Genomic DNA, 22,549 nt, shown 5'->3' on the forward strand with positions numbered 1-22,549 from the left:
TGTCCTGGAACTCACTTGGTAGACCAGGCTGGCCTCGAACTCAGAAATCCGCCTGCCTCTGCCTCCCGAGTGCTGGGATTAAAGGCGTGTGCCACCACCCCAGCTAATCCAGAACTTTTACTCAGATAATTGAATAACAGGTGAAATAATTTAGAGGTACAAAAGAAAGCTCTCTACTCTCATTTATAATAAAGTACACCCCCCTGCCCCATCCCATTCTCTATGAGTATGCAAGGTGTACAGCCTGGTAAGATGTGCACTTCACCTATCCTTACATCAATCAGGCACATCTACCCATGTACATAACCAAAGCATACACTGATGTTCTTGCTTAATTCCTTTTGTTTACTTAGTTTTTACAAAATGGAATAATTCCTCTTGATTTTTTACCACCAGCTATGTCAAACAAAACATATTCAGACCTCATTCACTCTTCATAATGGTTCTATAATAATGTGTAAAACATGTAACTCATTCAAATTTCCCATTGGTTACTCAACATATTCAGATTGTTATTCTGTAAGCAATGCTACAGTAAACAACCTGCACATCCAACATTTACTGCTAGGATAGAATCCCAAAAATGAGCTTGATAAATATATATAAGATTATATATAAACTATAAACACATGTTACATATGTATTTGTATAGTTTTGTGGGATTTTATTTTATACTTAAGTGTTTTGCCTACATGTATGTCTGAGTACAATGTACATGCTTACTGCCCATGGACAGTGGGAAAGAGCATTAGATCCTCTATAACTAGAGTTACAGATGGCTGTGAGCCACCATGGGTGATGAGAATCAAACCCAGATTCTCTCCATATGGTCTTATTTAAAGTGAAAATGTTTAAAGTACGTATATATGTAAGAGTATGCCACATGTGTGGGTGCTCCTCTTGGAGGGGACTAGATCTTTTGGATCTGGAGTTACAAGTGATTGTGAGTCTCCCAAACTCAGGTACTCTACAAGGCAAGTGTTCTTAACTGCTGAGCCATCTCTCTGGCCCCTGCATTGTTTTTTTGAAACAGGTTCTCACTCTATAGCCCAGACGAGCCTCAAACTCATGCCTCAGCCTTCCACGTGCTATATTACAGGTATGAGTCAGAAGCCCCCAAACAACTGTATTATAGTTTGATGATAGTCACACTATTCACCAGCAATGGATAAATACATGTTCACCCACAGGATCTTCTCACTGACTGTTGTATTTCCGATCTGTTGTGGGAACTGATGTCCTCACTGGCCCACTGACCACTTACGTTTCTCCTCCTACTCACATCCTTTATTTGGCTTTCTAGTGCTACATCTAAAGGAAATAAGAAATGCTTCCTACTAGGTAGAATTGTAGCTCACAGCACATTCTAAACTATGTCCTAGGGGCTGAAAAGATGGCTCAGCAATTAAGAAATATACTGCTCTTACAGAACACCTGAGTTCAGGTCCCAGTATTCTGTAACTCCAGCTCCAAGGAATCAACATCCTCCTCTGGGCTCTATAGGCACTGGAGTCAAATATGAATAAACTCAAATAAAATAAATCATTTGTGTGTGTGTGTGTGTGTGTGTGTGTGTGTGTGTGTGTGTTCTAGCAAAGGGTGGTGGTAGTACACCTTTAATCGCAGTACTCAGAAGACAGAAGTAGGAGGGTCTCTGAGTTCAAGACTAGCCTGGTTTATGGAGTAAGTGCCAGCACAGCTAGGGCGGCAACACAGAAAAGCCCTATCTCAAAAAGCAAACAAACAAACAAAACAAAAAACAAAACCAGACAAACAAACAAAAAAAAAAAAATCAGAATTTTATCTGGCTTAATGGTAAAAGCATTTAGCATAAAACCTGACTTGAATTCAATCCTCAGATCCCATGACGGAATGGGAGAAACAACTCCTTAAAGCCATTCTTCTGACTCTATACATACTAATACTTGTAATACACACATATACACACACACACACACACACAGAAATAATATATTAAATTAAAAAATAAAATAATAAGTTTTGTTTATATTTTCTTATTTTTCAATCCTGAACATGAACTACCATGAGAATTTCTTTTTTTTTTTTTTTTTAATTATGTATTATACATAAGTACACTGTAGCGTACTTCAGACACTCCAGAAGAGAGAGTCAGATCTTGTTAAGGATGGTTGTGAGCCACCATGTGGTTGCTGGGCTTTGAACTCCAGACCTTCGGAAGAGCAGTCGGGTGCTTTTACCCACTGAGCCATCTCACCAACCCGAGAATTTCTTAATAACATTTTTTAGGGTTTGGGTTTCACTACCAAACACTGACTGTCCTGGAACTCTTGGAACAGGCTGGCTGGAACTTGGAACAACCTCCTGCCTCTGCCTCCCAAGCAATGGGATAATAGCCATATGGCACTGTGCCTGGCTTACTCACCAAGTATAAGGAAACCCATGAGCAGAGAGTAGGGACGCTGTCTCACAAGGCAATGACACAATGTCTCAGCCCACCCACACGGTATAATGGAATGTACTGAGGCTGAGGGAGGGGCGTCCCCTACGCTGAGACTCGGCTAGCCTATGCAACATACCAAGACCCTCTCTCAGATACTCAGAACCTCAATTAACACACAGAGGCTACAAGCAAACACAACCATCCTTTTTATATACTGCTATAACTATTAATGAAAGCTCTGACTGTCTACATGCTCAGGAAGCAAAGCTAATTAAACTTACTGCACCACCAACAAAACACAAGCATAAACAATACAAAGTAGAAAGGGGACTTGTAAGAAAGAAAGGGGTTCACTGTGAGGGGACAAGAAAAGGCAATGCAGGGATTAAATATAATGAAAATACATTTGTGTATTTAACAGTTTCATAACTGCCAAAACAACTTAAAATTTCAAGAATTTAATTTTCAAAAGCCATAACAAAAATTCTAAATGCTCAATTCAGAACTGTATCTACTCAACCAACTATCCAAAAACAAGTCTACTGTGAGTGGTCTGCTGAAATATACAAGACCTGTGACGGACAAATTTCATGGCAGCAATTAGTTACAGGAAAAGAGGCCAACTCACCTAAATGAGGAAACAGGTCCGTGTCCAGCTGATGCTTGTGGGTACACAGTTTCACCAGTCTCTGCAGGCGGCTTATACAAGAGAAGTGTGGAGAGAAGGCGGTGGCTTTCATGAGGAGTCGGTCAGTCCTGGGGGCATCTGAGATGGGAGCTCGACTGGAGGGAAGGAGGGGCAGAGGCCTCTTGTGAGAGGCCTGCCTGGTTTGTGCTATAGAGTGTGTGGTGGGGGCCACTCCCTGCATTGGTAGGCTGGTGTTCTGAGGCTGAGGTGACTTGCAGACTGAACCCTGTGGTGGTGCTGGAGGTTTTAAAGAAGTAGATAGAGGTGACAGGTGGGCGTGCTGCTGTGGAGGTGTGGGAGGGGTGCTAAAGTGCTCTTGCCGAACTTTTAAAATCTCTGTCTCTCTCTGGCGTTGCCGGTTCTGAGCCAACTTGCTCTGCAACTTTTTTCTCACAGTCACCCCTTTCTTTAGGTCATCGTCTTCCTCGTTGAAAGCAAAGGGGTCTTCCAACTCAGTGTCCAGGTAGTGGAGAGGAACCCTTGCCCCTGGGGGAGAGAGGGACATGCTATCCAGTCCATTGGGCATCTTCAAGGCCAGGGTAGGTACCGTCAGGCTAAACGCCATGGCGTCCATCTGGTGCCTGACCTTCACCTCATCTACCGGGTCATTCTTTTTCTTCCTCTCTTTTTTCGGGATAAAGCCGAGTACCTGCAAGTGGCTGTTGCAGTACCTGCAAAAATGCACACAGTCATGTGAAGACGTTCTTCACATATACATAAAGCAGAGCATAAAATACATATTACAAAATGTGCCTCCAAATATACTAAAAATCGAATGGCCAAGGCCAGGTGTGGTGGCACGGGCCTGTAACCTAAGCACTTGAGATGTGGAAGCAGGACAATCAGGCCTTCAAAGCTAGCTTGTAGACTCTAACTTTCAAAACCACATCGGAAAAATTATAGCTAGCCAGGCAATGGTGACACATGATTTTAATCTCAGCACTCGGGAGACAAAGGTAGGTGAATCTCTGAGTTCACAGCTAGCAGAGCGAGTCTTGGTCTACAGATCAAGTTCAGGGCAGCCGAGACTATTCAGAGAAACCCTATTTTGAAAATAAACAGAGACAAACAAACAAAAGTAACAGCCAGCTGGAAATATGGTCGCACAGCCTGTAATGCCAGCACTTAGGAGGACCATAATTCAAGATTAGTGTGGGCTACCCAGCAAGACCCTACCTACCTACCTCAAAAAAAATAAAATGGAAAAAACTACTTGTCATCATGTTCAAGCTCTCCCCAACTGAAGTCTATATAATTTTGACAAGACACATACGTGAACTGCTCAAGTACAGATGTCGCCAGACAAAGTCAGGTCTGTCCACTAGTGAGTGGCGTACGCAGCGACTTGGCCACAGTCTCATACAGCTTTGTTCTTCTCTATTCACAGCAAACAAAGTAACTCATCCCAAGTCTGAAGATCAATTAAAAGTCGCTAATGCAAAAAAGGACTATATTCCAACACTACTTAAGTTCCTGAAGATTCATCAAGATCTTATAACATAGCCGGGTGTGGTGGCACACACCTTTAATCCCAGCACTCAGGAGGCAGAGGCAGGCGGATTTCTGAGTTCGAGGCCAGCCTGGTCTACAGAGTGAGTTCCAGGACAGCTAGGGCTATACAGAGAAACCCTGTCTTGAAAAACCAAAAAAAGAAAAAAAAAAATCTTATAACATAACTGGCATCACACACACACACACACACACACACACACACACACACACACACGCATGTGAAGGGAACTAAGCATGATAGTGGAATGAGCTTCCCCACAGGCAGAGGAGGAAGCACAAGCCCTGCCCCCTCAGCACCGAGCTGAAGTAAGTAAGCACTGAAATAAAGATCCTCGTTCAGACAACTTCACTACACTTACAAAAGGGAACCTGTCCAAAACTCCTTTCCAAGGGAGAAGTGACCAAACGGAGACAGGAGCTAAAATCAAAGCTCATAATGGCCCTCGTTAATCTTCAATAATAGGCAGGCTACCTTTGTAACTTAAACACAATGAAGGCTACAACACATACTGAGAAAATAATACCTGTTATGATAATTAACCATTCTGAAAACCTGTCAAGATCTGTGGAACAGAATATTCTCCAATCTATATTCTTCACAGCATTCCCACAGCATGCTAACAAGTGTGCCATCAAAATAGTACTTCACGCTTAGGTCAATTTGGAAAATTACAGCTTAACCAAAAATTACATAATGATGTTGTTGTTGCTTGTTTCTGCTGAAAAACTTCTCAAAGCATTATGTATAATAATGTGCATTATGAAGTTCCAAGGGAGATGTACCCATCTGTCAGAGTTTCCCAAAGCTATCTGAAGACAAAACCAATTATTGCAGCAAACAAGCAATATCTCCACAGAACTGAGCAGACCTGGCAATCCTGTGCCAGACCCCACATACATCCTAAACAAAAAGAGAGTCCTAAGCTGAGAGCAGTAAGGGAAATGCTGTTAGGTAGGAAAAGCTAATAACTAAGAAAAGAAGGAGGAAGAGGAGGTAGAGTGCAGGGGAGAAGGAAGGAAGGGAGGAAGGAAGGAGGGAGGGAGGGAGGGAAGAGCAGCAGCAGCAGTTCTAGGTATGTGTAACCAGCCTTTAACACTGGCACTTGGGAGGAAGAGGCAAGAGGATCAGGAGTTCAGTCACCTGACGACTTAAAACATAGGATCAAAACACAATAATCCAAGAGGAAAACACAGTAGTCGCACACAGTGGCACACACACAACTCCAACGACTCAGAGTATCAAACCGGGAGGGAGGATAACAAATTTGAGGCCAGCAGGGGCTGCATAGGAATGGTTTTACCCCAAAGAAAAAAGGGCTAGGAGGATAGGTGGCTCACTGGGAGAGCAAGGGTCTGGGTTCAGTATACAGCATCAAAAATCTACAAAACAAATGGGTTTCAGCATTTGATGAAAAGATTAAGTTTCTCACCAAAGAACAGTAAGGCAGAATTTTGTGTTCTAAGTGGGTAAGAATGCTTGCTACTCAATACTGAGGACCAGAGTTTGCATTCCCAACACCAATGCTGAGCAGCTCATAAATGTCTCATCAAGGGCTGGAGACAAGGCTCAGAAGTTAAGAGCACTATCTGCTCTTCCAGAGGTCCTGAGTTCAATTCCCAGCAACCACATGGTGGCTCACAACCATCTGTAATGAGGACTAGTGCCCTCTCCTGGCTTGCAGGCATAAATGCAGGCAGAACACTGTGTACTTAATAAATAAATAAATCTATAAATAAATAAACAAACAAATGTCTAATCAATCAATCAATCAATCAATCTCCCCAGACAAAGTGGCAGATTCATATTGGAATATTTGTGTTAAATGCTGTGCAGAACTAAGTAAATGTCTAGTTCAGTTAGGAAGACTTTTCCCTTTTATGAGAAGCAGCTTAAGTGCTTACTGTCAGCTTGCTGTGTTGTCGTGTGTGTGTGTGTGTGTGTGTGTGTGTGTGTGTGTGTGTGTGCACGCGCTGGCTGATACAGAACTTATGATGTTCCCACAGTCTCCTGAGTTCTGGGTTTACAGGTAGAAGCCACCTGGTCTTGAAGGAACAATGGTTTTATTTTTGCTTTTTGAAAAATAACTTTTAAATTACACTTTAATGTGTGTGTGTGTGTTCGTGTACACACATGCACAGGCATGTGATGGTCCACAGGTAGAGTCAGAAGAAACTCTGGAGAGCTGGTTTTTTTTCCTTCTACCACGTGATTTCCCAGGGACAGAGCCCAGGTCCTCAGTGCCTTTCTTTCTTAGCAGAACCATCTCAGCAGCCTCTAAAGAGAGATCAAGAGGATGCAGACTGCAGGCTGCGCCAGTGCTCACTCATCCAGTGGCTAGAGTGAGGGAAGGCTGTGTGTACACATTAGCCTTGCTGCTTCTCCTTCCTGAGTACTGGGATTGGTGGAATGAGTTGTTAACACACCTAGCTAATTCTGTCAGCTAAAGCTTGTTGTTTTGTAGGAAAGGAAGATCACCTCAAATTCTTCATGTTTAAAGAGTAATTGTATTAACAAAAATAAATTCTTCTTTTCTTTCTTTTTTTTTTTTTTTTTTTTGGTTTTTCGAGACAGGGTTTCTCTGTATAGCCCTGGCTGTCCTGGAACTCACTTGGTAGACCAGGCTGGCCTCGAACTCAGAAATCCGCCTGCCTCTGCCTCCTGAGTGCTGGGATTAAAGGCCTGCGCCACCAGGCCCAGCAAATTCTTATTTTCAAATGATTAATTTTTCTAAATAATTATGATTTAACTAGTAACATTTACATAGAAATTTAAACATATTATTAAATGAATTCAACCTGGATTCGTGAAACAACAGGAATATTATCCTCTTTCTAATTCTAATTTAACTTATTTGAAAATAACACTACCAACTATAGTGGATTGGCCTAATGCTACTTGTATTTTAATGGTGGCCCCATAGAAGAGAGAGTCCACATGTAAAATGCTGAGTGAGCCTGCCCCCAAGTTATCTCTGATTGGTCAATAGAGATGCCAACAGCTGGACAGAGCAGACATGGGTGGGGTTAGGTTCGATAGGAAAGTAGATTCTAACAACATAGAAGGTAGGCAGTACCTAGCTTTTGTACTGTTTAAGGCTTATTGTAAATATAAAGGTGGTGTGTGTTTTTTAACCCTGGGTCGGGATTAAATATTTCGACAACAAACAAGTCTTTTGCAGTTACATAATCATGGGATAGTTTTGAAATAAAATGTACACTTAATATAGAATGTACTTCTCTCAATATAGAAATCCAAAACTCCTTCCCCTTCTTATCTTGTTCTTCGAAGAAAAAAAAGTCAGGCAGATGAAACGGATGCCTCAGAAACCTCCAGACCTCTAGAGCGCAGCTGCTGCGGCTCAGGAGAAAGGGCGGGGCCCGGCAGTACCGCGTGGGAAAGCCTCAAGTGAAGGCTCTGCAGCCCTGCGGCTAAGTGAGCAAGCAAAGCATCCATCCATCATAGGTAGGGGAAGGGGACTGGCCCTCAGTCCCGAGAGCCAAGCACTGAGGGCTCAATACACAGGTCTCTTGAACACCTGAGGCTAACGTTTTCTTCCTCACTCCGCAAGCCTTGTTTCTGACTTTCAGGCACTGTGACTGGAGCCACGTGTGCTCAAAGAAATTCTACAAGAAAACCCCAAATCCCCTGTGTGCCCATTTTGGGAGGTTCTCTATCTACAGAAATCATTCACTTCACACTAAAACTGAAAAATACTCAACATAAAGAATGAGCCTTTTGGGGGCTGGAGAGATGGCTCAGCGGTTAAGAGCACTGACTGCTCTTCTGAAGGTCCTGAGTTCAATTCCCAGCAACCACATGGTGACTCACAACCATCCGTAACAAGATCTGGCGCCCTCTTGTCTGAAGACAGCTACAGTGTACTTACATATAATAAATAAATCTTTAAAAAAAAAAAAAGAATGAGCCGTTCTTTTCTGGCCAGTTTATGCAGGTTGACATATGCTTACTTTAAAGAATGTGTGCATGTTAAAACAGTTCTAATTTTCTACCTTAACGTAGTATCTAAAACTGTGTTCAAGAATGATCTCTGTGGACAGGGATGACAGCTCAGAGGTTAAGAGCACTGACTGCTCTTCCAAAGGTTCTGAGTTTAATTTCCAGCAACCACATAGTGGCTCATAACCAGCTATAATGAGATCTGGTGCCCTCTTCCGGCTTGCAAGCATACGCGCAGGCAGAATACTACAAATATAATAAATATATATTTTTTTTAAACCACTGATCTAGAAAATGAAAATAAGTATTAAGAGACTGTATATGAAAGTATTTTTCCGAGCTGGAGAGATGGTTCAGCAGGTAAGAGCACTGACTGCTCTTCCAAAGGTCCTGAGATCGAATTCCAGCAACCACATGGTGGCTCACTACCATCCATAATGAGATCTGATGCCCTCTTCTGGGGCATCAGAAGATAACAACAGTGTAGTTATGTATAATAATAAATAAATCTTTAGGCCAGAGCAAGTGGGGTGACTGGAGCGAGCAGGGTTGACTGGAGTGAGCAGAGGTCCTAAAAAAATTCAATTCCCAACAACCACATGAAGGCTCACAACCATCTGTTACAGCTACAGTGTACTCACATACATAAAAGTGAATAAATAAATCTTGAAAATAAAAAAGAAAGTATTTTTCCTAGGAACGTAAAAGACAACCAAGTACAACTCATTTCTTAAAAATAGCACAATGTAGTGATGGCACACGCCTTTAATCCCAGCACCTGGGAGGCAGAGGCAGGTGAATTTCTGAGTTCCAGGTCAGCCTGGTCTACAGAGTGAGTTCCAGAACAACCAGAGCTACACAGTGAAACTCTGTCTTGAAAAAAACAAAAACAAAAACAAAAAACTAAATAAAGAATGAATAAATATAAATTTAAAAATAGCACGATGTAAAGAAAAGGAAAAAAAACAGCACAATTTTTTTAAGTATAAATTCACAAATTCTAGTGATAAAAGTCTGCCCTTAAAGTAAAAAAATAAATACAGCTAGCAAGGGGGTGGGCAGAGAGTCTAGCCGCAGTCCCAGAACCAGGAGGGGCAGTCACTCAGCACCTGCAGCCACGAAGGGCAGCGCTGTGGTGCAGCTTTTAAAGTCCCTTACTTTCTGTAACTGTGGCGCTCTCCTAAGAAGCCAGCCTGACTCCGCCTGCACACACGCCCTTCCCGTGGTGGCTGACACCCTACCTGTAAAGACCTCCAGAGTACTCCTGTAACTTAACATAGGTCTCTTACGGCCTTTCAGGATGACTCCAGCACCACCACCTTGGCCAGATTTCATCATTATTCTGTAATAATGACCCGAGGAAAGATATCCCAAAGCCAAACCCCTTACCCTAGTCTCCTGCAGCTTGTACTCGAATTCTCCATCAACATGGTGTGGGAATGTACAAGGAGAAGAAAAAGCTTGGAGTCTGACTTCCACTGAGGTGGAAAAGGGTTCATTTGCTAAGACACAAAGCAAAGCAGCCAGGATCCTTAATGGAAGGTGTGATGACCATAATTGCCCTTTCTCAGACGCAGTCCCTGACACACCCTGCTCCGGCAGTTCTGATGAGGGTAGTGAGGGCAGAGAACAGCAATCCTAAAACCTGCCTCATTCCCAGAGCTGCTTCATCAAAGTCTGGTGAGCTGCTCACTCCTCCCGCAGGCTGCAGAGCTGCTTCTTAAAGTCTTTCTTGAACCCTAGGCTTAGCTCTGTGGTCAGTATCTGCACATATGCCAAGAAATTTCCACATACTATATGTGGCCACCTGTGGTACATCTCCCTTGGTTAGGGGATACAGAGAGACGACAGTCTCTATAGCTAGCTAGCATGTGAAGAACAGGCAGAGGTATACCAAGACAAGAGAGCCAAGAGTCTCTCAGGCTCAAGGCAGAATGTTTCGGGCAGTGCTGTTTCAGCTAACTTTCAGTGATACCAGAATGGTTCTGTAATGCACCGCCATCCAGAAGGGAGCCACGCGTGCACGCGTGTAGCTGCTGAGCACTTTGCTAAGGCCTGAGTGCTCAACCTTGAGTGTGAGTAACCACCCATGAGAAATGTTTGCTTTTTTCTGACTAAAAATAATTTGTTACATGAAATATGAAAATGCAAGAAAAATATAAAGAGGATACTTAAATTCTTTTTTAAAAAGTGAAAATATAGTTTCATAAACATAACATATGTGGGATTCTTTTTAACCATCAAAGACCACATAAGCTGGGCAGTGGTGGCTCACGCCTTTAATCCCAGCACTTGGGAGGCAAAGGTAGGCAGATTTCTGAGTTCGAGGCCAGCCTGGTCTACAGAGTGAATTTCCAAGACAGCCAGGGCTACACAGAGAAACCCTGTCTCAAAAAACCAAAAAAAAAAAAAAAAAACAAAAACCCTTAAGAAAACAATGCCAAACACGACTTAGACATGTGTCATGGAGAAACAGTTTAATTATTTTAAATTCCTTTCCAACTAATACATCTTGTATTACCTTTCATTAAGGCTTTTTCCCCCCCAAAATCCAAATTCATGCTGATGGCAGCCCTTGGCTAGTTCCTATCCTGTGGCAGCCAGCAGGCAGAGGCCAACAGCTCCTTTGGTGGCCACACACCAGACAGACCAACACTGCAAGGGTAAGCAGCAATTTTCAGGAAAAAAAAAAAAAAACATGTTTTTTAAATGTCTAAAAGACAGGCAGAAGAAGCAGGTGGGTCTTTGTGAGTCTAAGGCCAGCCTGGTCTACAGAGTGAGTTCCAGGATAGCCAGGGCTACACAGAGAAACCCTGTCTCAAAAAACAAACAAACAAAGTCTAGAAGTGTATAAAATCAATAAAAGAAAAAAAAAACTTAAACATACTTCAAAATGCCTCCTAAAATGTCCTGCTTCATTAAAAACAAACAAACAAACAAACAAACAAACAAACAAACAAACTGCTTTCTTAACCCCAGAAGTATTCCAAAGTTTTTTGGAACAGCCCCAGGATCTAACACTGAAGTTTAACCCACTGAAAAGAAACAGTATCAGAGAGACAAAAGGGAGCAGAGGTCTGATGCCACTCTTACCTGCGATCCTCTGACTTGGGAATGGGGTTGGTGCAGCGCTGGCTGTTATACTTGGCCACATATTCACATTGCTTGAAGGGGGCAGTCTTGTCTTCCAGAACGTGTCTGATACAGAAAGCGTAGCCGTTGAGTCGCCGCTGCTTGCACAGTTTGGGGCTATATGAGCACAAGGGCTTATTGTCAACCTCAGAGAAGTGTATATGTTTCCCTTCATACATCACGTGACTCTATTCCTTGTGAACATCAGCTAAAAGGCCACCACAAAAAAGAAACCCAGATGATAAACAAATCAGAGCGTGTATGGCAGACTCAAGTGGAGAATTTCACTGAGAGGTTTGCGGTCTCTCAGCCATACCTGATCTTAAATCTTCCGCACCACAGCAACAGGAGGAGAGCCCAGGGTACCACAGTTTGATGCTGCTCAACCAAGAAGAAGCAGATTGTCTACGAAATATCAAAGGCCTCATTAACACAGACATAAACAAAACCAGCTCAACCAGAACATCAAATATCTCCATGTCACCCTTCCTAACATGAAAGACTGATTAGAATCCAATATTCCAAGGATAAGATCCAACAGGAAAAGGGGGTTTTATAAAATGTCTTATGTCACTCTCCAAAACTGGACCAAATCAGATTCGCTCTGTGACTAGCTCAAAGTGGATCAAAGCTAGAGCCTGTTCTTGGGAGGTGCTGGTAGAAGGGCCAGGTCATCCTCAGCTATTCAGTAAGTTTGAGCCATCCTGGGCTAAGTAAGGGGAGAAAGAGTGGGCGCTGGACTGATGGCTCGGCAGTTAGGAGCACTGACTGTCTTTCTACAGAACCTGGGTTCAATCCCCAGAACTCACAATGATCTGCAGTCCCAGGGCCTCCATGGGCACTAGGCATCCATGTGGTGTCCAGGCACACATGCAGTCAAAATACCCATACACATAAAACAAACAAATACACATTTTCGAAAATAGCTTTTTAGCTGGGCGTGGTGGCGCACGCCTTTAATCCCAGCACTCGGGAGGCAGAGGCAGGCAGATTTCTGAGTTCAAGGACAGCCTGATCTACAAAGTGAGTTCCAGAACAGCCAGGGCTATACAGAGAAACCCTTTCTCAGGGGGGAAAAAAAAAAAAAAAAAAAAAAAAGCTTTTTTAAAAAGCACTACATTTTTTGTTGTATTGACAAAATATTTAGCAACTTGTTAAAAAAATGTTTATATGAAATGCAAAACAGAGTTGGTTACGGTATCATATACCTACAATCCCAGCATTTGGGAAGATGAAGCAGGAGGATTACTTCTAACTCAGGGCCAGCCTGTTCTATATAGAACTCTGGCCATGCCATCCAGGGATACACAGGAAGAACATATTTACAAAAAAACATAGTTTCGAGTAAAGGCGCCCATGGCATGTATGTGTGCACAAGCAAATACAAAAAAATAAAGAAATAAATGGCTGGGGATTTGGCTCAGTGACACTTGCTATAGAGATATGAGGAATAAAGTTCGGCTGTCTAGAACCCATAAAATACCAGGCAAGTGTGATGACCTCCTGTAATTCTTATGCCTGGATGGCAGACACAGGGGATCCCCGAGGAAGCTGGCCAATGAGACTAGCAATGTACCTAAGACCCTGCCTCAATACAAGACAAGATCAACTAAGGGACTCCCGACACAGCCTTAGGCTTGCACAGTGAGACACAAATGAACTCACACACACATGAACACACACACACACACACACACACACACATACCACACATGCCTAAAAGAGAAACTAAAATATACACATATGTACACAAATATGCACATAAAATAGAACAAATTCTGTTTTTAAAAGGTGCTATTACTGGGCCAGCAAGATGACTCTGATCAAAGTCTGCCACCAAGCCTAAATCTCAGTTCAATCCCAAGGACCCACACAGTAGGAGGAGAAACACAGCTCCTGAAAGTGATCCTCTGCCCTACACACCCACCCTGGCACTCTTGTGAGAACACACACACACACACACTCATGTAAAATGATGCACTGCTACTGCTTTTCAAGTGTTCTGTATGCCACAGCCGTGCCATCCAAACCTGAACTCCTCGAGACCAAGCTAGAGTTAGTCAACCACACTCACAGTCAGTTCAGTGCGCTTAGCAGTCAAATACAAGGACTAATCATGGTTTGGATCTTCTAACCCAATACTCCCTAAGAAAATGAAAAGAGAAATTACACAGTATCTGCTATTCTAGGACACACAGAAAGGCAAATGTAGCACTTATATAACACTGCAGTATATATCAACTAGCTGAACCTAATTTATGAGGTCCAAGTCTCCATGAGGTGAAAGAACCTAGACTCTTCTGGAAGTCACCCAGATGGTAGATGATTGCTTAGACCTCAAATTTGTCTCTTCCTTTAAAAACATGAGGTCAGGTGTGCTATCATATGTCTTTAATCCTAGCACTTGGGAGGCAGAGGCAGTCGGGTGTCTGTGAGTTCAAGACCAGCCTAGTCTACAAAGTAAGTCCAGGACAGTTAGCTAGGATTACATTGAGAAATCTCCTTACTTTGGGGAGAAAAAAAAAAAAGCACTTGAATACGGGGCTGCAGATGAGGCTCAGGTGGCAGAGTGCTGACCTAGTACACACAAAACCCAGGGTTTGATCCCAGCACTACATAAAAATGAACATGGTGAGACACTCAGGACTAGGCCTAAAATCAGCACTCTGAGATGGACACAGGGGGATCAAAAGTTCAGGGCCATGAGATCCTGTCTCAAAAGAAAAAAGAAACAAACAAACCCTATTGCTGCCAGTACAGCACAGTGGTGGGAGATGCTCAGCCTGTACAAGGCTAGAGTTTCATTCCCAGCACTACAAAAACCCAACCAGAAGAGGGAAGAAAGAACACAGTGGGAAAGACACTGACGACACAGAAATTCCTCACACCAATGAGCAGGATAATACACAAATGAATGCACCAGAAGAAATGGCTGTTCGAGTCCAAAATCTGCCACGTACTGTTATCTTGAACATTTAACCTCTCAGAATCTCAGATTTCTCACCCACAAACAGGGTTAACAGTAGCAGTATCATCACTAGGTTCTAAGGCTCCAACGGTAATACAGGGACTGAGCTAAGGATCATGGTTAACACATGATACGTTCTGGGGAAACAGAAGCTATTCACACATGTTAACTGTATGGCATGCTACTGTCCTTCCATCTGCCAGTGAGAACAAGCAATGCTCTATGCTACTGGAGAAAGAACATTCACTACACAAGAAGATAAAATGCAGATTATACAACACCATAATGCAGATTATACAGCATTGTACAGTCTGAAACAATAAAAGGAACATTCACTACACAAGAAGATAAAATGCAGATTATACAGTACAGTCTGGAACAATAAAAGGAACGTATTTTGCCGAGTCAGGGCCTCAGACTTCACAAAGACAAAGCAAATCCCAAACTGTTAGTGTAGTTAATAAAACACAAGCCGACAGACCTAGCCATGCACAAATGCAGAGCAAAAGTAAGAGCTTTCTCTTTCACCTTATTAGGGCAAAAGAAAGACAAACTGACAAGTGAGTTTTGTTGCTCTAGAATGAGGATGCAGCCCAAAACGCTCCGGAGTTGGAGCTGCACTATGTGGCTCGGAAGCTGGGGCCACAGCACCCTCCAGAACCCCATCAACGCATCAACGGGGACTAAGAGGGCTCCCAGAGAAAGAAAGAAAGAAAGAAAGAAAGAGAGAGAGAGAGAGAGAGAGAGAGAGAGAGAGAGAGAGAGAGGAGAGAGAGAGGGAGGAGAATGGTTGCAAAGTTTGTGCGTATGTGTGTTGGGGAGGGGGGTGCCAATCAATTTTAGGGAATGGGCTGAGGGGGTAGAGGTCTTGTCTATTGCACAAATCCCTGGGCTCTATCCCTAGAACTGCACAAACCAGATGTGCTGCTGGTGCACACCTGTATTTCCAGCATTCATGAGGCAGAGGTAGAAGGATCTGAAAGACAAGAGCACCCTCAGCTGTATAGTCAATTACAGACTAGCCCGGCATCCAAGGGATACTGTCTCAAAACAAACAAACAAATTCTACTTGCCCTAACGTGAGACAGGAATATATGAAAGCAAACTCACAAATGATTTGAATGCTCACATTCTGTGCCATTCACCCAGCACCAAATCTCTCAAATTAATTCAAGTCTAGCTGAAGGGCTACCATTTTCTTAAAAAGTTATCCTTAGGACTGTTGAGATGGCTCAGTGGGAAAAGACACCAGTTACCAAGCCTAAGTACCTGAGCTCCATCCCTGGAATGCACACCACAGAGGGAAAAAGCAGGCTCTAGCAAGCTCTGCTCTGGCACCTACATTTGTGCGGTGGCGTAAATGTGTACACATACACACACACCATAAATGTATTTTTTTTTAATTTTTAAAAAGTATCTCACATGTAAGTAAGTTTTTTTTTTTTTTAAGTTCTTTACATGGCCAAGATGGGTTCAGTGGATAAAGCACCTGCTACATAAATCTGAAGACCTGAGTTTGAGTCCCCAGAATCCATTAAAATCCACATGCAGTAATCACGGCACTCCTACCAGGAGATGGGAGGCAGAGGCAGGAGGGTTCCTTGGAGCTCTCAAGTCAGCTATCCTAGCAAGGGCAGCAGGAAAGAACAAACAAACAAGAGACCCTGTCTCAGATTACACAGAAGGCAAGGACCTCCACCAGCCATCCTGTGGTCACATATGCAACCGGAGCATGAGCACACACCTTCATTAACTCACGTGAATGTAGACACATGGCTGTGTACACCTACATACACACAGCACAAAGGAAAAATCAACAGGCCTGAGCCACGACACCCCACTTCCTTTTGAAAACCTTTTCAGCCAGGTGTGGTAGTGCACACCTATGTTTCCAGCACCAGGGAAAGCAGGATTGCCAAAAGCCAGAGCTAGTCCATGCTACATGTGAGCAAGACCTTGACACAAGAATAAAACCATTTCTTCCTTTAGATTTATTTATTTTCTGTATATGACTGTTTCCCCAGCTTCTATGTTTGTGCACCAGGTACATGCCCACAGGGATCAGAAGAGGGTGTCAGAGCTGATGAAATTTTGAGTTACAGTTGATATGACCTGAAGCACATTGGGTGCTGGGAACTGAACCCAGGTCTTCTGCAAGAGCAACAAGTGCTCTGAACTACTGAGCCATCTCTCCAGCCTTCAAAAAAACCTTTTTCTTTTCTTTTCTTTTCTTTTCTTTTCTTTTCTTTTCTTTTCTTTTCTTTTTCTTTTCTTTTCTTTTTCTTTTCCTCTTTTTTGGAGTTTTTCTACCTTGTTTATTCTGCTGACACCTTCATTTATTAATCTGCTAGGTTTCTAAGGTCTCTGAAACTTTAATTTTTTTTAAAGCTTATTTTTAAATGATGATTCTTAAATGCTTTAACCTCTCTTCTAGTCAGCACCCATCAGAAGTAATGGAAAAGAACGGATATGGGGGAAGTGGACCTGTTTAGATATGGTTCTTTTGAGCCGCTCTCATCTGTGTTATCTGGAAAAAAGCAGCTTAGTTTACAGCTCAGCAGCAGCAGCTCAGTCAGTCCACTTGCAAATACTTGAGGAATTCACCAGCAGTCCAATTAAGTAAAATCACAATAGCAAATATGAATCGGCAGCAGTAGCATTGCCTAGCAGAGTAACAGGCCTCGGCCTCGGGCTCAGCCTCTGCCTGAGTCTGAGCCTGAACCTCTGCCTCTGCCTCTGCCTCTGCCTCTGCCTCTGCCTCTGCCTCTGCCTCTGCCTCTGCCTCTGCCTCGGCCCCAGTCATAGCCTTAGCCTCGGCCTCTGCCTCGGCATGAGTCAACAGGAGGGGCCAGGAGGGATGTCAAGAGAAGTTCTCAGCTGTGCCTCTCCCAGCAGAGGGAAGATCAGTGAAGACATGAGACCAACAAGCATTGTATAGTTATGTAAGCAAGCCATGCTCAGCCTCTGTCACCATCCTTACTGTCTGTTGAGTTCTACTTATACTCCCTCCAAATATCAAGTGTTCTCTATGGGTCTTGTCTCACCATGTCTCGTCTCAGCACGTGTGTCTGTCTTAGCTGACATCACTCTGTCAATCAGCCCAAGTCCTCGGAAACGGAAAGAAGTTGCCAGCACACCACCAGAAGTTTTTTGGTGTGTTTCTCTCTATGGAGTCCCAACAAATGCAGCTCAACTATGCAGTGTAAGGCGGACCAATGCATGGGTGTCATTAGCAAAGAATCTTTCATCAGGTGTCCCTTTACATATTTGTTTTAGCAGAGCATCTTTTCACCTGTGTCTGCTTCAGCAAAATGTTCCTTCATGAGTCTGTCTTAGCCTTTTACCTGTTTCCACTTCAGCAAAATGTTCTTTCACCTGTTTGCCCCAGCAAAACACCATTCAACACAACTAACTTTCTAAAGAACCCTCAAGTTTCTACTTCAGGTCCATCTATCATCCTCCATCTGGGCGGATCTGAAACTGTATAGGCCAGAGTAGTGCTTCACACTCATGTAATCCTCCTGCCTCAGCCTCCCAAGTGCTAGGATTACCAGCTGAGCCACCATGTTTGGCACTCTAGTCTTCCTTAAGTTGTCTTAGTTTGTCCCTGTCATCCACTGCTTTGAAAGTGACCTTCATAACCAGATATAGTATCTACAGCTTTAGTCCCAGTACTTTGGGAGGCAGAGGCAGGCAGATATTCGTGAGTTTGTGACTAACCTGGTCTACAAAGTGAGTTCCAAGACAGCCATGGCTACATAGAGACACTGTCTTGAAAGAATAATAACTAAAAAGTGACTTTTCATTTGTACAATGGGAAGATTTTTATTTTGAAATCTCAGACACCAGCCCATCTTTAATGCCTGCTGTCTTCATATTAGTTCTTGAGCTTTTTATCCCATCTTTTCTCCATTCTCAGAAGAGTAACATCTCACCTCCACCGCCTACCACAGAGAGCTACTGGATGACAATTTTCACCTTTCTGCTGTTTCTGGAAGTGTTCATCACCAACACTCTTCCCTCGAGGCTAGCTAGCTCGTTCCCACAAGCACCCACATGACAGGGGCAGGGAAAGGAAACCTTAGGCTTTATTTTTCTTCAGTTGACAAAAATAATCAACTGTCAGTTCCTTGCTACCAGTTTCTCCTCCATTCTGAATGTTTTGCAAAATGAAAAGACTTCAGCTAAACCCCACCTCCTCCCAGCCTGAAGCCCTCACACAGAAGGAGCAGACTGTTTTCCAAGCCCCGGCTCTGCGGGCTCTGTCCTCGCTGTACCAGCTCCTTGGTGGACCTTCCTGTGCTGAAGGAAGTGCCACTCTGACCTTCTCTCAGGATCATTACACTTGAGACCACTCACACTGCCTGGCTCTGATGCTGTGCAGTCCATATTCACTGAGCTTCTTTTTGGTTTCTTTGATTGCCTTAGAGGAGGGGAACATAGATTTAAGGTACTACCATGGTTAACCAGAAATAACTTTAGAAAATTCTATATAGGCACATGCTTAACCCAGAAGTGAACTTCTATGAGTTTGAGTACTGCCTGATGTACATAACAGGTACCAGGCCAGTTGGGGCTACATAGTGAGCCCTATCTCAAAACAAACAAAAATCATCAACAAAAATCTTGTGTAGAAGGCTGGGTACAGTGGCTCATGCTTTTTTGTTTTGTTTTGTTTTTTCTTTTTTTTTTTTTCTTTTTTTTTTTGGCTCATGCTTTTAATCCTGGCACTTGGGAGACAGAGGCAGGTAAATCTCTAGGAGATTGAGGTCATCCTAGTATACACAGGAAGTTCCAGGCCAGTCAGGGCTTTTTCCCACTGAAAAAAATATTCTGTGTAGTAAAGTACACTTTAATAGGAACAGTGGGGCTGGAGAGATGGCTCAGCGGCTAAGAGCACTGACTGCTCTTTCAGAGGTTAAGTTCAATTCCCAGCAACCACATGGTGGCTCACTACCATCCGTAATGACATCTGACGCCCTCTTCTGGTCAGTCTGAAGACAGCTACAGTGTACTTACATATAATAATAAATAAATCTTAAAAAGAAAAAAAAAACTGGGCGGTGGTGGCACACGCCTTTAATCCCAGCACTCAGGAGGCAGAGACAGGAGGATTTCTGAGTTCGAGGCAAGCCTGGTCTACAAAGTGAGTTCCAGGACAGCCAGGGCTATACACAGAAACCCTGTCTCGAAAAACCAAAAAAGAAAAAAAAAAGGACCAGTGAGTTGGCTCAGCAGATGAAAGTACTTGCTGCTGCCAAGCCTGAGATCAATCAATCCCCAGGACCACACATATGAACAAATATACTTTAAAAATATTTTAATATCCCATAAAAACAATCAAAATAATAAAATATTCATCATTTAATTTGTTTACAACACAATTACTTTTATAATAAATTATCTATTTTCTAATTTTATCTTGTTTTGTTTTGCTTCACTTTTTAAGATGAGATCACATGGGCTGGAGAGATAGCTCAGCAGTTGAGAGCACTGACTGCTCTTCCAGAGGTCCCGAGTTCAATTCCCAGCAACCACATGGTGGCTCACAACCATCTGTAATGGGATCTGATGCCTTCTTCTGGTGTGTCTGAAGACAGCAACAGTGTACTCATATACATAAAATAAATAATTTTTTTTTAAAGAGAGAGAGAGAGGATCACAGCCCCAATGTGGCCTGGAAGTCTCTATGTAACCAAGGATGATCTTGAATTTTTGATCCTCCTATATCTACTTTCCAAGTGCTGGGACCTCAGTGTGTGACATCATGCCTCTCCCTCTCTCCCTGTGTGTGTGTGTGTGTATGTGTGTGTGTGTATCTGTGTCTCTCTGTGTATGTTTCTGTGTGTGTCTCTATGTCTCTTTATATATGTGTATCCATCTATCTCTGTGTCTCTGTCTCTGTATGTGTGTCTCTTTGTGTCTGTGTGTATGTGTGTAGACAAATTTACACACATGTGAATACCACAAAGTTTCACGTGGAGGTCAGTTTTCCTCTTCCGCCCTCTATGTGGGTTCTGGAATTAACTCGGTTTATCAGGCTTAGCAGCAAGTGCCTTCTCCCTCTTAGCTACGTGGCCAGGCTTGCGACCCTATTTTCTAATTTTAAGTAATCAACATGTTATTAAAGAAATTCTCCACTGGGCGGTGGTGGCGCACGCCTTTAATCCTAGCACTTGGGAGGCAGAGGCAGGTGAATTTCTGAGTTCGGGGCCAGCCTAGTCTACAGAGTGAGTTCCAGGACAGCCAGGACTACACAGAGAAACCCTTTCTTGAAAAACCAAAAAAAAAAAAAAAAAAAAAAAAAAAAAATGAAAAACCAAAAAAAAAAAAAAAAAAGAAAGAAAGAAAAAGAAAAAAAAAAAATTCTCATGCTTTTAGACTCAATGGCAAGAGCTGACTTACTAAGCCCTCATGAAAAGACCACTTCTCCAGTAGCTATGGCGGCTGTAACAGTAAGAGGCATGCCTCCTTCCTTTAGAGGATCATAACTGCCACACAAGATATGTTCAAAAGAACTAGATACTTGGGGTGGGCTGTTACAACTCTGGCCACACCTGTGCTCTCACCAAGACCCAGAACAGACACTTCATCTGCCCAGAATAGCACACCAGGTCTCCCCATTCACTTCTCTGTAGTGCCCTTTTCTCTGGTCAGTGAGTGCAAGTGTCTGTGGAGACACCGGCATTGGAGCTGGTGGAGCTGCAGTTATAGGCAGGTGTGAGCCACCCAACGTCATACTGAAAACCAAACTTGCTCCTCTGCAAGAACACTACTACTGCTGAGCCATCTCTTCGGCCCCACTAGTTCATTTTTTTTTTTTAATTTATTTATTTATTATATGTAAGTACACTGTAGCTGTCTTCAGACACTCTAGAAGAGGGCGACAGATCTTGTTACGGATGGTTATGAGCCACCATGTGGTTGCTGGGATTTGAACTCTGGACCTTCGGAAGAGCAGTTGGGTGCTCTTAACCCACTGAGCCATCTCACCAGCCCCTAGTTCATTTTTAAAAATACAATTCAGGCACCAGACATGATGTCACATACCTCCATTGTCAGCACCCAGGAGGCAAAGGCAAAAGGATTTCTGAGTTCAAAGCCAACCTGGTCTACATTGGGCCAGTGAGGACTACATAGTAAAAGACTGTCTCAAACATCAGAAACCCAAATCCTCAGTAGTCACCTCACACCCTGCCTACAGCGGAGTCTATCTCTGCTCCTCTGAGGTACTCTGGCATGGTTCATCACATTCTGTTTACAGACCAGCCATCCTGCCATCTTCCTTCCTAGAAAACAAAAGGCTCCACAGGGCCGTTCCTTGAGCATTATCAGATCTGAACTGATAATGTGCATGCTGAGTACACAGATTTCTATAAACTATTTACTTCTGTACATATTTGTGTGTGAGGACGCACACGCGTTCTAGCACATGGGTCACGGCATATGTAGAGGTCAGAGGACAGATCTGGCATCTGTCCTCACCCTCCAAGGCACTTCATGCTCCAGGCCAGCTGACTGGCAAGCTGCCAGGAGAGCCCCGTCTTCACCTCCCATCTCACCTTGGAGAACTTGGATTCCAGACACATGCTATGCCTGAATTTAACATGGTTCCAGGACCCTGAACTCAGGTCAGGTTTGTACTTCCTAGGTCATCTTCTCAGCCCCCAACACAGACTCTGACTAGAAACTGAATTCATCTAAATAGAATCTAACCAAATAATAATTTTTATTTTTCACCATATTTTGGAGGAGGAGTATGTGTGCACCACAGCATGCATTGTACAGTCAGAGGACAATGTTCAGGATTCTTTTTTTTTTTTTTTTTTTTTGAAGAATTATTTATTTAATTTATGTATGTGAGTATAC

General features: G+C 43.1%; 1 protein-coding gene across 5 annotated transcripts in view; it reads right to left on the reverse strand.

Moving 5' to 3' along the window:
- Ino80d (INO80 complex subunit D) overlaps positions 1-22,549 on the reverse strand; it is a 67,559-nt gene that overhangs the window by 34,811 nt on the left and 10,199 nt on the right. For 4 of the 5 annotated variants that reach the window (XM_021197702.2, XM_029538371.1, XM_029538373.1 and 1 more), the window contains exons 3-5: positions 12,029-12,117; positions 11,674-11,920; positions 3,051-3,781 (exon numbers count right to left, since the gene is read on the reverse strand). In XM_021197702.2, coding sequence (XP_021053361.1) covers positions 3,051-3,781; positions 11,674-11,891 — 949 coding nt within the window. In that variant the 5' untranslated portion in view covers positions 11,892-11,920; positions 12,029-12,117. The remainder of the gene's footprint in view (positions 1-3,050; positions 3,782-11,673; positions 11,921-12,028; positions 12,118-22,549) is intronic. The other variant, XM_029538374.1, reaches the window with a different exon arrangement.

Source organism: Mus pahari, chromosome 5, assembly GCF_900095145.1.
Source record: "Mus pahari chromosome 5, PAHARI_EIJ_v1.1, whole genome shotgun sequence".
NCBI lineage: Eukaryota > Metazoa > Chordata > Mammalia > Rodentia > Muridae > Mus > Mus pahari.